Below are 15,240 nucleotides of genomic sequence, written 5' to 3'. Positions count from 1 at the left end.
AAAGAAAAAGGGGGGGGGTTTTATTTTTTTCCCCTTTTTTTTGGTTTTTCCCCCCCGGGGGGGGGGGGGGGGGGGGGGGGGCCCCCCCCCCCCCCCCCCCCCCCCCCTTCCGCAGGGACAACAACAACACGCATGCCCGGTGCATGGGCAAACAAGCACAATAGAGAAGGAAGAAGAAAAGGGAAGGGGAAATACAGCAAGCAGCGTAAGAAACGGAAGCGGCATGTGTGGATGAATGACGCGTTGGTTTAGTTTTTTCTTTTTTTTTTTTTTTTTTTTTTGTTTGTTTGTTTGTTTGTTTGTTTTTCCCCCCTTTTCTTCTTCTTTTTATTATTGGATCCTCTTATTTCCCTGCTTGTGTAATTGTGTGCATGTGTGTAGATTCACCCCCCCTTGTTGTTGTTTGCTTTGTAGTCAAAAAAAAAAAAAATGAATGAAAATTAATTAGAAGAAGAGGCGATTGGCTTTGGTTTTCCTTGCGGTGTTTTTTGTTTCTTGTTTTTTTTTTGTTTTGTTTTTTTGACTGTGCTTCTTTGTGTGTTTCTGTGTGTGTGTGTGTGTGTGTGCGTACGTTTTCTCTGTTTCTTCTTCTTTTTTTTTTTTTTTTTTTTTTTTCGTTTTGTTTTCTTTTTTTTTTTTTTTTCTCGTGTATGCAAATAAATATTTATATATTTATATATATTTGGGTATGCGTGTATGTATGTGTATGCTTATACTTACATATATACATATATATATATATTCCGTGTTGTGTTGTTTTGTGCAATTGGATGGTATGATGAAAGCCGATGCACAATTACGATGTATAAAAGCTCCTATTCCTTTCCTTTTTTCTTTCTTTCTCTTTTTTCTCTTTTTTCTCTCTGTGTGTGTGTGTGTGTTTGATATCCTTTTTAAACGCTCTTACAATAATCCCACATACATCCATGCAATGTACATTTTATGTGTGTATGTAAACGTATACATATGTCTTGCACCGTGTACGTACGTGCATACCCTGCAATGCAATGCAGAGAGAGAGAGAGAGAGAAGGAGGGAGAGAAGGAAAGAAGAGGTGAAATAGAGATGAGTGAATATGATGTAAACAAAAGTTGGTGAAGAGTTGTAATGTGTAGAGGGCAAGATGATTTAAATATACACTGTAATTTTTATGCATGGGGAAGAAGAAACATTCACTCATTTACCCACAATACTCACTCATACATACATACACATACACATTCATATATACATATATACATATATATACTTCTATAATTGCACCATATATATATATATATGTATGTATGTATTTATTTATTTCATATTTTTATCTCCCCCCCCCCCAATGTACAGACAACGACAATAGAAAACGAGAGAGAGAGAGAGAGTGAGAGGGGGAAACAATAATAAAAAATAAAAAATAAATTGGACGGAAGAAAAATGGGGGGGGGAATACGCCGGCAACTGCGGAGAGGGGAAAGGGGGGAGAAGAAGAAGAAATCACAAGCACGCATTTGCCTGCCCGTCTGCCTGCCCGTCTGTTTGTTTGTGTTTATGAGTTCCCTCCCATCCCGCGAAAAGGCACACAAACACGCACATACACAAAAGAAGAAGAAAAAAAAAACGCGGAACCAAAAGTAGAAAAGAAATTAAAAGAAAAGAAAAAAAGACGAACTGCTGTTTTTTTTTTTTTTTTTTTTGTTTTTGTTTTTGTTTCCCCCCCGCCACCAACCACGCCTGAGGAGGAGGAGGAGGGGGAGGGGGAAGAGAAGATGTACGAATGTAAATGTACGAAGCACGCATGTATCCAACAACAACAACAACAACGTTAATGCTGGGAGGAGAAGAGAAGAGAAGAGAAGAGAAGAAGTGGCAATAAAAAATAAAAATTTATTTTTAATCGAACGAAAGAAAAAAAAGAAAAAAAAAAGGAAAAGAGGGAAATATTTTAAGGAAGAAAAAAATATATATTTTTTGGGATTTAAAGAAAAAAAAAAAAAAAAGGAAAATCCCCAGAAAAAAAGGAAAAGAAGGCCCCGCATTTTTGTTTTTTGTTTTTTGTTTTTGTGTTGAATGCGGGCGGGGGAAAATGAGGAGGCCACTTTTTGTTTTGTTTTGTTTTTGTTTTTGTTTTTGTTTTTGTTTTTTTGTCTGCCGGCCGCCTTCTCCTCCTCCTCCTCCTTTTCTTTTGTTTTTGTTTTTTGTTTTTTGTTTTTTTCATATTGACACCAATCAATTCAGTCATTGCTGCATCACCGCCGTATTTTTCGTGTGTGTTTGTTCTTTTGATTGTCTAGAGAAGACGGGGAATGGAGAGATGAGATGAAAAACACTGCATTCACCTTCCCTCATGTTAACAAATGATATGCGTAGCACTTGCGCCTCCTCCATTGGAAGCGTACGTGCGGATGGATGCATGGACCGCCCCGTGTGTGTGTGTTTGTCTGTGTGTACGTGTCTGCAATGCGCATCTCGGTGGTAGACGACAGTTGTTGTCTTGTGAAATCTGTCTTTTTCCCCTTTTTTTCTTTTTTTTTTTTTTTTTTTTTGTGTGTTTGCGTGTTTGCGTGTTGTTGTTGTTGTTGTTGCTTTGTCTGGCTGCTTGCTTACTTGCTTGCTGCTACGATTGTTTGGGCTTCACACGGCGAAGGAACAACACGCACGGAGGCATCAGGGATATTTAAGCTGTAGAAAAAGACGGAGTAAAACAAGAGAGAACGAGAGAAAAGGGGAGAAAAGTGGATTAAATAAATGTTTGCTCGTCGGGCGCTGCTGGGGAGGACCACGGCGCTGAGGTCCGCGCTGGTGGCACGACACCCCGGCTGCGGCAGCAATGCGCATGCGTTGCGTTGTGACAGACGGGACTTTGGACAGCTTTTTTCAAATCTCGCCACGCACTCGCTGCAGGTGCAAGGGTGTGCCTCCCTTAGCACACTCCTTTACTCCCCGCTGGGCACTGTAATGCTGGTTGTGTTGGCGTACAATGTGGTGGTCATCGGCTCGAAGCACGTCATTTACACCATGGAAATTACGGGGAAAGATTACGTGCAGGATCAGCAGCTGCATATGATTATGAAATATGGCATAACGGCATGCGTCCTTCTTGCGATGGAGGTCTTATTTGTGGAGGTTTGAGGCTGAGATGAGGTGCATGGTGCACATTTCCTTTTTTTGTTGTTGTTGTTATGTGCGCACTGGCAGAAGCAACGAATAGACAGAACGCTTTTGTTTGTTTGTATTGTCATTTTTCTTTTTTTTTCTTTTTTTGCTGTTTTTTTGGATTATTTGGTTGATTGGTGTGTTTGTAGGGAAAGGTACTTGTTTACACACCTCAGTGTATATATGCGAGTGTGTACTCCACATTTATGGATTATTTCATGTTTGACGGTGATCGAAAGAAGGATATCATCTGCCTGGAGGTTGTGGTGCGGCAAAGCAAAGAATTAAGGTTTTCTGAACTCCATAGTCTTTTGATACGTCTGTGTCCATGACTTTTGAGCGTTGCTCCTGCCACCGTGCCGTGATGACCGGACGGTGTTCCTTTTTTCGGCATGCTGCCTTCATCTTCTTTTTCTATCTTCTCTTCTTTTTCTTTTTTCTGTGTGTCTGTGTGACGCGAGGATACAGCGGGAGGGGGAGGAGGGATGAGCAGGAGGCAGGAGAAGCCATACAGCGAGGAGGAGGAGGAGGAGGAGGAGGAAGAGGAGGAAGAGGAAGAGGCAGAGGAAGGCGAGGAAGGTTTGGGTGACAGGAAAGCGAGTCTGAAACACAAAGGCAGGAAGGACGATGCGGAGGGGAGTGAAGATGGCGGTGCAGATGACAAGAAGGCGAAGAAAAAAGAGCAGGCAGGCGAGGATGACGGTTTGCCACCACGCAAGCCAGCCGTGCGGGAGATTCAACTGCTGCTGCCCGGTCATGGCGCGGAGAAAATCACCGTGAGCGTCCGACTTTCACCCGAGCCGCCCCTAAACCCCACGAAGAAGTCGGAACTGCATGAAGAACATGCTGAAGAAAGCGAGGAAGATGAGGAACAGATGGACGAAGGGGTGGAAGAGGAAGAAAACGGTAGAATCCAGCGCAACCAGCAATTTTGCCCACCGTGGCTGCCGCATTTGCTTAGCGATGACACCTTGCACTGGGAACGCACCTTGCAGCTTATGTACGGCTACACCGCACCCCCACAGCCACTGACGACTGATGACAAAAAAGAGAACATGCAGCAGGAGACATCGAGGACCGTGTCTCATGACGATTTGGAGGAAGTGGAAGCCAAAGAAGAAGAAGAAGAAGAAGAGGAGGAAGAGGAGGAGGAGGAAGAGAAGGGAGAAAAGAAGCCGGATGTGGTGAAAAGCAATGAGATGGGAAGAGGAGCGAAGGAAGAGGCGGCGGCGAAAGAGCATAGGAGCGTATCGATAATTGTCGATACGCCTAGCAGAGGGGTGCCTAACTCCCGGTCAACCTCCACCGTCAGTGCGGCCTTCTCGAGGAGGGAAACGGATGGCTTAGACAGCACCTCCACGCCCCATTCCAAAGAAAGCGGCTTAAGGAACCCAGCGCCTCCCATGCAACTGGTACTGCGCTTCACCGACGCACATCGCGTATTTTTTTTGGTGCGTTCTGCGGATGGGCAGCGGTGGTACTTGCTTGACACAATTCCGCAGCAGCGCCATCGAAGGGGCAACAATGTAGGGGGCGGTTCAGCAAAACGGAGCAACGCGACATCGAAGGATGAGAAGGAGGAAGAAGGAGAGGAAGAGGAAGAAGAAGAAGATGATGATGATGAGGAGGATGAGGAGGAGGAAAAGGAAATGAAAGAAGGTCTTAAGATGGGGTTTAACCAAGAGGAAGATGAGGAGGAAGAGGAAGAAGATGAGGATGCTGTGCCAAGCGCACGGAACCTGGACATGGATTCCGTCATTTGCATTGATGCGCTGATGCTTGCCGCCCTACAAAGTCCCACTGCACTGCGTTGTTGTCTCTCACAGCGGGAGCCTGTTTCACTCACTTGTGTAGAGCATTGGCTGCGCATGGACCTTTTTGCCGCGATGCCAATCTTTACTGCCATTCACCGTATGATGTTATCTGTGTATGCGACGAGAGATTCGCGTTTGCCGTATGAATTACCCGGTGCTGCGATGGACTTTAACCTTTTCTTTACGGCATCATACCTCAACCACCGTATCCCCGCCTACCCGAAGCTACAAATCAATAGCACTTCATTCGATCAACGAACCACGAATGACAAGGAAGAAGTTTCCTTCGCAGGGGAAAGAAGATGTATTGAGACGATGGAAGCGATGCTGAAAGTGCGCACGTTGCCTTCGAGGCGTATTCTTCTGCGACATCTAAGCTCCGTTGTTGGAATTCGACTCCTATTGTGGCTTCTTTTGGAGATACCAAAGGAACTTCTTCTCGCATGGGGATCTAATTCTTCTATGGGCGTCGATGCTATATTAAACAGTCGCTTCAATCCCGCAAACAAGGGTGGTCTTGATGCGCCGTACAATGAAGAAGACGAGGAGGAAGAAAAGGAAGAAGACGAAGAGGAGGAAGACGAAGAGAGAACAAAGAAAACAGCTCCTGGCGTTGCTGCCGCAATTGCCGCATTTCTGCAACGCACACCACATGAGGATGGGCCAAGATTTGTTCTTTCTCCTTTTCTACTCGCCGTTGTAGTTGAAATACGCCGCCGCATGAAACGTGAAGCAAAGGGAAATTCCCCATCCGAATTTACACTCGTGGAGTGTGTTGGTCATGTCCTTCCGCAACGTGTGGAGGATGGCAGGCCTCGAAAGGACCCGCTTGTGTCAGCATCCTTTTCACTTCTCCCGGAGTCAACTGCAGGAGCCAACGAGGGCGTTGCGACTCAACCTCGGATGCAGAAACTGTACCAAAGTGATCTTGTCATGCTTCTACTTGTCATGACGAGTACACCGACGAGGCGCAGCTTGCCCTGTTCTGAAAGGGGAAGTAGAAGCGGATCCGTTCTGGTACGACCAAGCACCCACTTGTTGATTGGCCTTTCTGACGGGCATCATGAACTCTTTGAATATCTCCTACGGAAAAAAGCCGAGAAAGTTCGTACCTCAAAAGAAACGATGGAGTCTGGTTATTTCCGTCTCCTTTATCTTTGTTTGTTACGCTTCAAAAACCTCTCTTCTCTCAAAATTTTACTCTCCATGACACCATTATTTGCTGTATTGGGACCACACGACCGCTCTCCCTTTGGTGACCTTGTGTATGCATGGACACTGGACCGCGATTTGATCGTAAGGAATCACCTTGAATTGTTTCTCGACACATTCTGGAATGAACTTTACTATCGTACCCTTGAGAAGCAATATGACGAGGCTACAATTGCCAAGGGTCGTGCGTTGCTTCTCTTGGATAAGATGATGGAACGTCGCAAGGCATATTCCTCCACATTGCAGCAAATGTGGAATTCAGCACACTCTCCGTCCCGAGTCGCTTTGATCAAATCTCACCCTCGGTATTTGGCCGTGGGGGGCGTGGATTCCTTCTTGCAGAAGACTTTGGAGAAACCCACATGGAGTTCACCACGCCGTGCAGTCTCTGGCAATGTGAATCTATCTGAGTACAGTGACGACTGCCTTCAAGCGGAAGAGCATGTGCGGTTGACGTTTGAATCTCTCGCGTTGGCACCACGGTCATATCTTACCCCTGAAACGCTTTATATCGCTCTTTTCAGTGGACCTCAGCAAAATATAATTCTTTTGCGTTATCTGATGATTCGCTGTCGCGTCGTGACGGTCTGTGCAAATCCGCTGAAAGAAGTGGCGGTGCCTGCAATGGAGTATGCACTGCGCGTTGGCAACACAGGCGCCATCAAATCGCTCCTTACTATCGGAGTCACACTTCACGACTACATTGATGACGGAAACTTGGCAGAGGACATGTTTTTATGTGAGGCGGTGTCACCAAAAGAAGTTGCTCCATTGCTTGGGATCTGGAAAAAAAAAGAAGAACAGCGACGAATAAACCCATTAGTTTCCTACGGAATTATTCGTACAGTGCAGAGTGCCTCTTGAGACCGGAGAAGTTTAGAAATGGGAATAAGAAGAAGAAGAAAAAATGATGGAAGGAAACCTATGTATATAAAAGCTAGAGGTGTTGGGGGGGTTGCAACATGTACAGGGACCGCAATTTCATTTTGAAGTGGCACGTTGAAATGAACATTTTTCCATAATTGGCGTTGTGCCATGGTGGAATGTTGATTTTTTTTTTTTTTTAATTGGTTGTGGGTTACGGTGGGTGGTTGTGTTTGTTCTCCTCATTTTTTGCGTGTCTTCTCTCTCTTTCTTTATTTTTTTGCCGTGTTTTGGAGGAGGCAGGCCACACGTCAATGACGGAGTCTTTGCTGAAGTTGCAGCCGCAAGTCGTCGTTGGCACCACCAGTGGTAATGGTGTTGAGTCGCCCAGGCGCGCCTTGTCCATTCCCGCCTCGAGGCTTGCAGATGCCCGGAAAAATGCCGCAAGTGACGTGCTGCGTGCGGGTGGGAGCAACGGGGTTTTAACAACAAACACGGCAGTTTCTGCTTCTGTGGTGCGAGAGTGCACCGCCACAAAGACTTCATATCATTCGGTGCAACCCTTCGCTGCTGCCACACCGTTTTTGAATGAGACAGAGTCCACATGGCGGACGCTTGCAGTTCCATCCGGTAGCATCTCGCCTGCTGCGGAGAAAGCTGTTCTCGTGGAGGAGTTTAATAAGAAAGGCACTGTTGCGTACCCAGGAGGTGCTGTTCTTCCAGCTCTCATGAAGAACTTGTCTGATGTGGAGCGAGTCCTTTATACATTGCTTCCCCCGAAGCGTACCGTGTGTAAGGAGACTGGAAATACAATCCTACAGTGTGTCTCTACCGAACCGTCATCTCGTGTGGAAGTGGCGGACCTGCATGAACGGCTAACTGAACGACTACGGCAGCGGCGTGCTCGGGAGAGTGGCATATGCCCAATTAGACGTGAAGTGTATGCAGAAGTTTTTGATGAACTTATTAGACAGATAACGCTGGAGGAACCGACACGAGGCATCCTGCTCCTGCGTATTCGGGACGAGTTGTACCAGACATTAGCAGCCCATAGCTCTCTTGCAGAGCGAGCCATGTATTTTGCCTCAAAGCAGCGAGAAGAAGCCGGTGAAGGCATGGATGAACTGAAGCGGCGCATCCATGAATTGGAAGAGAAGCGATTGGAATTAATTGTGAGGAAAAAGGCAGTGCAGGTGCGGGAAGAGCAGATTTTACGTGCCATTGAACAGGAGAATAATACCCGCAGCAAGCTGCGACAGGATGAATTAGGTTACTACCGTCGAGCAAACCGCCAACTGACGCAACGCATTAAATCGGAGACCGAGCGTACAAATGCACAAGGTGTGGTCATCCCCACCATTCTGACTGGAAAGGAAAGCAACGAAAATGGTGACTCCCAAGCAGCCACATAAAAAAAAATATAAAAATAAATAAAACAGTATTTTCAGTGTGAGCCAAATTGGGATCTCTTTCTGGAGCGTGTTTTCTTTTCTCTTCTCATGTGCGACTGGGTGCCATGATGGGAGGTGCTTCCCGCTTGATCGAGGTGGTGGCAGAAACTTCATGTAAGTATGGATGGGTGCACACGCCAAACACACAATTCTCTCTTTCTCTCTCTCTCTCTATACATATATATATATATTTATGTACGTGTGTCGATGCAGAAACTCAAAAGAGAAAAAAGGGTGAAGATCTCCCTCAAAAAAAAGAAAAAAAAAATGGATGAAGCATGCTGCTGGTGATGATAGTAACACTGCACCGACTACCTTCTTGTTACTTTTTTTTTTCCTGCCTTCTTTGTGGCAATGGGAAAAGTCATAAATAAATAAATATATATATATATATAACCGCAAATGAATGGCGTCTCATGGGCCTAAAAAGGATACCCACAGTGGGGACAATTCAATGAAGGTCTCTAGTGATAATGAAGAGAGTGAGGTAGAGAGGCTGTTGCAGCGCAGCAGCAGACCGTGGCATTATTTCTACCCGCGGGCACGCGCCCACTCCTCCCTTCTTGCATGTTACCATGCGATGGGAGGTATTGGGCTGGTGTTGCCTCAGCAGCTTTGCGGTGTCTTTTCTCGTGCTTTATCGTCATGGGATGCTACGAACAAGGATAAAATGCAGAATTACAAACACAAGGACATTCCCTTGAATGTGCGCCTTGCTCGGCATATATATCCTTGTAGCCAAGTGCCCCTTGTAAGCGACAGTACCGTCGGTATGATGGAGGCAGCATTGAGGTATTTGCGCCCTTCAGAAGGAACGCCTGTCCTCCTTCCAGGCATGTTGTTGTACCCACACTACCAATTGCTAGAGCTGTTTGACGCGTGGAAGCTGCGTGTCATTGGTTACGATGTTGAATATGTGACGATGTGTGTGGAAGAAGAGGAGTTCCGAAGGAAAATGCGGAATATTTGCCACCGTGACCACTGGAACAAAGGCGCAATAAAAAAAGGTGATAATTGTAGTAGGGAGTGCCCTGGAATTGTCTTGCTTATAGGGATTGGTGCGCGCTTTGTGACGAATGCCGAAAAAATTGTGCAGATCGCGCGTAACGAGTTCCGTGGAGTGACGATAGAGCTGCATCCTGTCACTGCGATGTCCTTATGGCCGGAGAATCACAAGACTGGTGGGGCTGATCTGCACATTACTTCTATGGACACGGCCGGAGAAATGGGTGGCGCGATCGCATTTACCATGGACCCGCTGATTGCAAACGGTATTTCGGTGTGCCTGGAAGAGCGGCCTTTGGCTTCTGGGCGAAGGCGGTGGGTTTCACTTGCGCGTCACATCTCCCACCTGATGGTGTCAGACGGCATGAGCTTTCAACTTGCGCTATTGGTAATGCACTTGTGGGCTCTTGTGGCACAGAATTCCCGGACAAAGAAAAAGCATCACACCGCGGGAGGGATGCAGGCGGACAGAGCGGTGAGAGTGAGCGGCACACTCGCGCGGGCCAACCGCATCTTTGAGTTTCTCATGTCCTCAGAAGCGGAATGTGTTTATGGCGGCGCCAGGAGTTGCGAAACCGGTCGACAGCGCAGTGAAAGCCGCTGTTACAAGAAGAATAACGACAATGACTCAATCCGTTCAGGGGTGACTGCAGGTGATCGTTCTCTCGTCTCTGCCTTTTCTCAGCCCCACCGCGGGCTTCTTCTGTGGATGATGGACGCCATCAAGTCAATGCGAAGACGCGTTGAGGCGGACTGCGTTTCTCTCTGGGAATTCCTCAGCCACCTGCGTAACAACGTGGAAGTTGTCTCGGCTGGGGAGCCGACGACGCCGCGGCTTTGCGTGGCAAGTCACTCCGACAGTTTGTTACTTCGTGTCCAATCACCCGATTTGGCCGCACAGGCGTTACGCACGGCGGGCTTTGACGCTGTCTCTGCCGTCACTTGCGTCTGGGACAGTCGTGACAAGACGAGCCGAGAACGGAAACGAGTGGTGCCGACGCTGCGTGAAATCATTGTTCTTCCCGACTGCCCTCAGAGCACCGCACTCTCACACCACGCCCTGTTTCTTCCGCTCTACAAGGAAATGAAGTGGAAAAATCGACAGAAGCTTCACCACGTGATGCAGACAAAATTCCCCTCGTCGCTGTTCTGTAGTCCCAGTACGCAATTCCACCAGCATGTGATGAGCACGCCGTCCTGCCACGCATACCGCTCGGCAGAGGTAGAGGCGCTGCTTCGCTCATGGAAACAGTCGTGCAAAGACGTGAACGCCTTTTTCGCAGACCCACAGCCCCTTCTCCTTTGGGCTTTGCTGGGACCGGTTCCAGGCTACTTCCTGTCGAAGCTTTGAGAGGGAGAGAGAGGGAGAGGGAGGAGGAGGAGGAGTATTTTTTATTGTACTGTGCTGCGTTCCAGTTCTGTTTTTGTTGTTATTGTTGTTGTTTTTCGGTTTATTGGTACTTTTCCGCATGCGGTTCTTGTGTCTGTTTGCTGTCCCCCATATGTTCGCACAACAACGCCACTGTATGAGCGCGATCACAGAAGGAAGGGGGCCACCTTGTCAAGAATGACTGATCCGGTGCGACGCGACCCGACGGAGTTCCTTCGCGTCCTTCGTCGCATGTCACGAACAACGTCATGGCAAAAGACGATGATGTTTGCGTCAAAGGGCCGCATGGTTGGCTACCGGTTGACACGAGAGCACTATAACACAATCCTATTCTCCCAGTCTCTGTGGGGGCGGGCGCTAGAAATTGTGCGGGTGATACGCGCAATGCAGGAGGATCGGGTACAACCCAACGGTGCGACTTATTATTACATTGTGAATGGCATGGCGAATGCGGATCATGGTTGGAATTATGACTTTAAAATCAATCATCGATTGGAAAAGATTCAGCACTGGCGTGTTGCCATGGAAGCGCTGGAGGCTTGTGAGGCGAATGGGTTTGATTCCACCGATACAATGCACAACTCGGCGATCATCACAATGGTGATACCTGGATTTAATAAATGGGAACAGGCGAGTCGATTACTGGAAAAACTGTTGCGCGAGGATCGACGCATGCATCCAACGATGGTAAAGTTTTACCACGACTGTCTGATTCGCAATATGCGACCACGCGAGGCAAGTTGTCTCATCCGTCTTGCTGCGGAGCAGGGGGTGCAGGGTTATGAGGACAAGTGGGAAGCCGACGTATACAAGGGACGGCCACATGACAGCGAACTGAAGAGGGAAATTTTATCAGTTGATAACCAGAAGCAGGATTTGGCCTATACCTTTGCCGCGCTTCAACTACGTGGGGATCAAATGGCTCCACCAAAGGAACTGCACAAATTACTAGAAGAAGAGACGGTGCGTAACATTGAGGCAGAGCGTTCCGTTCCCGTGCCTTATTCTGCCGGCTTACATTCGACCGAAATCAACAGTGTTTTCCGTCCCCGTGTGTACCGGCAGTTGTGGTACAAGTGGCAGCATATAGCCAACCGATACCGTCCCACAGCCGCATTGAAACGCCGTCAGTTAGCTCCCAAGGACTCTCCAACCGGCATTCCAGGATTCAACCGCATCTAAGCCCAGAAGCCTCTCGCGAGCTGCATTTTTCCCTCCCCCACCCACAAAAAAAAAAAAATATATCCGCTCATATTATTTCTTTTTTTCTCTCTCAATTTTTCGCTCAGGCCATGTTGATGGGTCGGGATCTCATTAATCACTTCGCCTATCCAGTATGAGCAAGAAGGTTAAATTTTCGTTGCGGGATTTATTGGGGGATGAGGAGTGGGGGTTTATTTAACGGAGGAGCCGCATAAGGATGAAAAGGCCATTAAAAAGCACTTGAGGCTTAACCACCCCGTAAACACATGCGGGTGGGTCCTTTTTTTTTTTTTTTTTTTTGCAGATTTTCTTCTTTTTCTTCTTCTTCTGCTCTGTAATCCCGAGAGGATCACTCGCATGCGCGGTTGAGAACGCCGAGAACTCCCAGCGGGAAGTCCTGTTTTGTCCAGAGACATTTTGAAGTTTGAGAGAGGGGGAAAAGAAAACGAGGGCAATTCTGCGGTGTAACTGCATTACTTGGTTGCTGCTGGTGAAGGCCTGCCGAGGCCTGTCGTGTTACTGAACCGAAAACAAAGAAAGGGTAAAGGGGAGAGCGGATGATTATCCGCTGTGTCGTACCACATCTCTCAATGTTGTTGGTGACTCCGTAATCTCCTTCCCTTTTTTTTTTTTTTTTTGATTGTTGTTGTTGTCGTGTGGTTGTTTTGTTTTGGGGGATGATTTTGGCTTGACTGTCGAGTGTCGGCGGTGTGCGTGTGTCCCAGCAGGGCGATCAAAAGGAAAAGAGGGGAGGGGGCGACGCAGGCGGAAATGAAAGACGGCCGTGGTGGTCTTGTTGGGAAGGACGAGGCTGCGAAGGAGACGCGTTTATCGTGGGCAGAGAAGGCACGCAGGCAAATGGCAGCCGAACGTCGTTATGAAGAAAAAGACGAGGTCAATCAACACTGCATTGTCCATCTTCTCAACATGGAGGCGCAGGAGGAATTAAGGGATGAGAATTATCCGCGTGGTGGCTTTCTCGTGCCGCTCCAAGCTCTTCCTCTTGATGTGTGGGACGTCATCACCCTGTTTCTAACCTTTCGTGACGTTCAACTGCTGAGCAGCACATGTCGTTTCTTCTGGGTGCAGTTGCACAGGCGGGAAAGCATTTGGCGTTTCCAACTCGAGCGCTTTCGACGTGAGATGACCATCTTGCGCAGCGACAGGCAACTTCTGTGCATGGAGTTTCTGAAGTTATCCTCCTGCACCGCATATGAGCGTCTGAAGCTTGAACGCAAACTGTACGCCCTTGACGCAAGGAGGGAATGGCATTTTCGAGAAAGCGAAAAGCCCGACAGGTCTATTGGCATTTTTTCCTGTCCGCTTATTTTTAACGCGAGTGATGACAACTCTGAGAATCATAACCCGTCTTCCTTGGGTGATGAGGAGGAAGAGTGGGCGCTGTTGCGAATTCGTGTCCTGCGGCCTACGCCACGGAGTACGTCTCTACTTGGGACCTGCACGCCGTCTAGCGATGGCAACCGATGTGACCAAATCATGAGCCGTCGTGTTGATTCCATTTACACTCCAAGTGAGTACCTGACCATTTGTGACAACATTAACCATGGAGACTTCACCTGGTCTCGCATGGTTGTTCAGGACTGTACGGCTGATGAGGATGGACTGTTGCTTTTTGCCTTACTACAAACATTGCGCCGTGCCAAACGTCGACCGATACGCCACTCCTCAGGAAATGAGCCCCAAACCTCTTATCACCTCATATTACGCCGCTTTCGTGGCACCCTGCTTGCCATCTGTCGCTACGAGGCGGAACAAATACTTAAAGCCACCCTACATATGCGCCGCATTCTTGACGACTTTTTTATTTTTAATGATCTTTCTTGGACCAGGTCCGGCGACGCCGCAGGGCTGGTGCCATTGCTACAGACACGTTATTTCATTGCCCCCGAGTTGTGTCACCGTGGACGTGTTGGACTCATCGTAGTTGACCCAGTGCGTGTGCTGGTTGTGGTGGGGAAGGAGTGTGTCACGCGAGACGATCCGCAATGGGATGAAGTGTACACAACGGCGTTGGAGACAGGCCGCCCGCCGCAGGGAAGTGGAATGAACCCTCAGCCCTCGGGACGAGTATAGATAATTCCAAAAAAGGAGGAGTGAGGGAAGAAATTTAGGCGAAACCGTCGACACAAGGACCAGCCACCTGCAGACGAGGCAATAAAGTTTAAAGTGGGTGCATTGTTTGTTGTTTTCCTGTTGAAGTGACAGGGTCTTCGGTTGTTTTTTCCCTTTTATTGGTTTGAAGAGAAGAGGACTGTGCGTGACAGGCAGAGAATCAAGAGAAGGAAAATAGGTCCTTTCAACCTCCCTAACCATAGAGTCTGACAATAACGTTATAAAATTACAATTGGGCGACGATGTCAACAACAGCGCCGGATTGCATGACGACGCTTGTGCCACAAGGGAGAGAGATTTTTCTCAATTCAACTGTAGTGGCAATGACTGTAACACCAGACACCGTGTGGCTTGCCATGGCAGACGGTGGGGTGGAAGTCCGTGATGGTCTTACCGCCGGACTCTTACATCGCTTTGCAAGTGCGCCAAGGCCAACCTCTGTGACACGCATTTGGTCGCTGATTGCTGTGACAACACAAAGCAAGGGACCGCAGGTTTGGATGGGCCTCTCGAGCGGCAGTGTTGAGGTGTATGACGCCCGGTCCTTTGCTCTAGTGCGGCAGATGAATAAGCACGCTGGCGGTGTGTACTGCCTTTCGGAGTTCGGTGGCTACGTGTACTCTGGAGGTAGCGACTTTAAAATTGCGCAATGGGTTGCAGAAGACGGGAGACTTATTCGGGTGCTGCACGGGCATACCAACTACGTTCGTTGCCTGTACGCGGAGGGCAACGCAGTTGTGAGCGGCTCCGACGACTGCACCGTGCGGGTGTGGGATGCGGGGAGTGGTGAGGCGCAGTTGACCGGTCACTTCCACGGTCGCGCGGGCGTCTCTGCGCTGTGCCGTGTTGGCGTGACGATGTGGTCGGGTGACAATGACGGGCGAGTTATTGCCTGGAAGCTGAACACGTGTGAGGCATTGCGCGTGCTGCACGCGCACGGTGGTCGCGTTGCCTCCCTGCGAAAGATCGGCTCCCGTATATACTCCGGTGGGGCCGATGGCATCATTGCCGTGTTGACGCGGAGGAC

At 48.4% G+C, this 15,240-nt stretch overlaps 7 protein-coding genes across 7 annotated transcripts, besides 34 other annotated features; all 7 read left to right on the top strand.

Annotated features, from left to right (window-relative positions):
- Positions 1 to 15,240: a sequence feature (heterozygous, Esmeraldo-like haplotype).
- Positions 57 to 81: a microsatellite.
- Positions 82 to 107: a microsatellite.
- Positions 253 to 329: a sequence feature (A-rich).
- Positions 485 to 534: a sequence feature (A-rich).
- Positions 535 to 569: a microsatellite.
- Positions 570 to 643: a sequence feature (A-rich).
- Positions 657 to 742: a microsatellite.
- Positions 819 to 865: a microsatellite.
- Positions 1,012 to 1,050: a sequence feature (CT-rich).
- Positions 1,199 to 1,291: a microsatellite.
- Positions 1,347 to 1,383: a sequence feature (CT-rich).
- Positions 1,385 to 1,409: a sequence feature (AT_rich).
- Positions 1,586 to 1,652: a sequence feature (T-rich).
- Positions 1,666 to 1,698: a microsatellite.
- Positions 1,722 to 1,754: a microsatellite.
- Positions 1,821 to 1,850: a microsatellite.
- Positions 1,857 to 1,883: a sequence feature (AT_rich).
- Positions 1,890 to 2,014: a sequence feature (T-rich).
- Positions 2,085 to 2,129: a microsatellite.
- Positions 2,503 to 2,531: a microsatellite.
- Positions 2,551 to 2,570: a microsatellite.
- On the top strand, positions 2,734 to 3,117 carry Tc00.1047053504009.70 (hypothetical protein, conserved; the record flags this gene model as incomplete). The annotated part of the gene is made up of 1 exon (XM_803118.1): positions 2,734 to 3,117. The coding sequence occupies one exon, from the start codon at positions 2,734 to 2,736 to the stop codon at positions 3,115 to 3,117; it is 384 nt and encodes a 127-aa protein (XP_808211.1).
- Positions 3,206 to 3,260: a sequence feature (A-rich).
- Positions 3,207 to 3,288: a microsatellite.
- On the top strand, positions 3,627 to 7,031 carry Tc00.1047053504009.60 (hypothetical protein, conserved; the record flags this gene model as incomplete). The annotated part of the gene is made up of 1 exon (XM_803117.1): positions 3,627 to 7,031. The coding sequence occupies one exon, from the start codon at positions 3,627 to 3,629 to the stop codon at positions 7,029 to 7,031; it is 3,405 nt and encodes a 1,134-aa protein (XP_808210.1).
- Positions 3,657 to 3,718: a microsatellite.
- Positions 4,255 to 4,316: a sequence feature (CT-rich).
- Positions 4,708 to 4,789: a sequence feature (CT-rich).
- Positions 4,822 to 4,858: a sequence feature (CT-rich).
- Positions 5,490 to 5,556: a sequence feature (CT-rich).
- Positions 7,346 to 8,443, top strand: Tc00.1047053504009.40 (33 kDa inner dynein arm light chain, axonemal, putative; the record flags this gene model as incomplete). The annotated part of the gene is made up of 1 exon (XM_803116.1): positions 7,346 to 8,443. One exon carries the CDS (start codon positions 7,346 to 7,348, stop codon positions 8,441 to 8,443), a length of 1,098 nt encoding a protein of 365 aa, XP_808209.1.
- Positions 8,440 to 8,467: a sequence feature (AT_rich).
- Positions 8,633 to 8,655: a microsatellite.
- Positions 8,849 to 8,878: a sequence feature (AT_rich).
- Tc00.1047053504009.30 (hypothetical protein, conserved) lies at positions 8,889 to 10,838 on the top strand (the record flags this gene model as incomplete). The annotated part of the gene is made up of 1 exon (XM_803115.1): positions 8,889 to 10,838. The coding sequence occupies one exon, from the start codon at positions 8,889 to 8,891 to the stop codon at positions 10,836 to 10,838; it is 1,950 nt and encodes a 649-aa protein (XP_808208.1).
- Positions 10,837 to 10,873: a sequence feature (CT-rich).
- On the top strand, positions 11,055 to 12,059 carry Tc00.1047053504009.20 (hypothetical protein, conserved; the record flags this gene model as incomplete). Its single annotated transcript, XM_803114.1, has 1 exon — positions 11,055 to 12,059. The coding sequence occupies one exon, from the start codon at positions 11,055 to 11,057 to the stop codon at positions 12,057 to 12,059; it is 1,005 nt and encodes a 334-aa protein (XP_808207.1).
- Positions 12,361 to 12,380: a microsatellite.
- On the top strand, positions 12,852 to 14,174 carry Tc00.1047053504009.10 (hypothetical protein, conserved; the record flags this gene model as incomplete). Its single annotated transcript, XM_803113.1, has 1 exon — positions 12,852 to 14,174. One exon carries the CDS (start codon positions 12,852 to 12,854, stop codon positions 14,172 to 14,174), a length of 1,323 nt encoding a protein of 440 aa, XP_808206.1.
- Tc00.1047053504009.4 (hypothetical protein, conserved) lies at positions 14,456 to 15,240 on the top strand (the record flags this gene model as incomplete). Its single annotated transcript, XM_803119.1, has 1 exon — positions 14,456 to 15,240. A coding segment is annotated over one exon (785 nt), but the record flags the coding sequence as incomplete, so codon positions are not given.

The sequence above is a fragment of the Trypanosoma cruzi genome, genomic scaffold (genome assembly GCF_000209065.1).
Source record: "Trypanosoma cruzi strain CL Brener 1047053516629 genomic scaffold, whole genome shotgun sequence".
Lineage (NCBI taxonomy): Eukaryota > Euglenozoa > Kinetoplastea > Trypanosomatida > Trypanosomatidae > Trypanosoma > Trypanosoma cruzi.
Note: the sequence above shows the minus strand (reverse complement) of the source record. Positions and strands in the feature narration are given on the sequence as shown.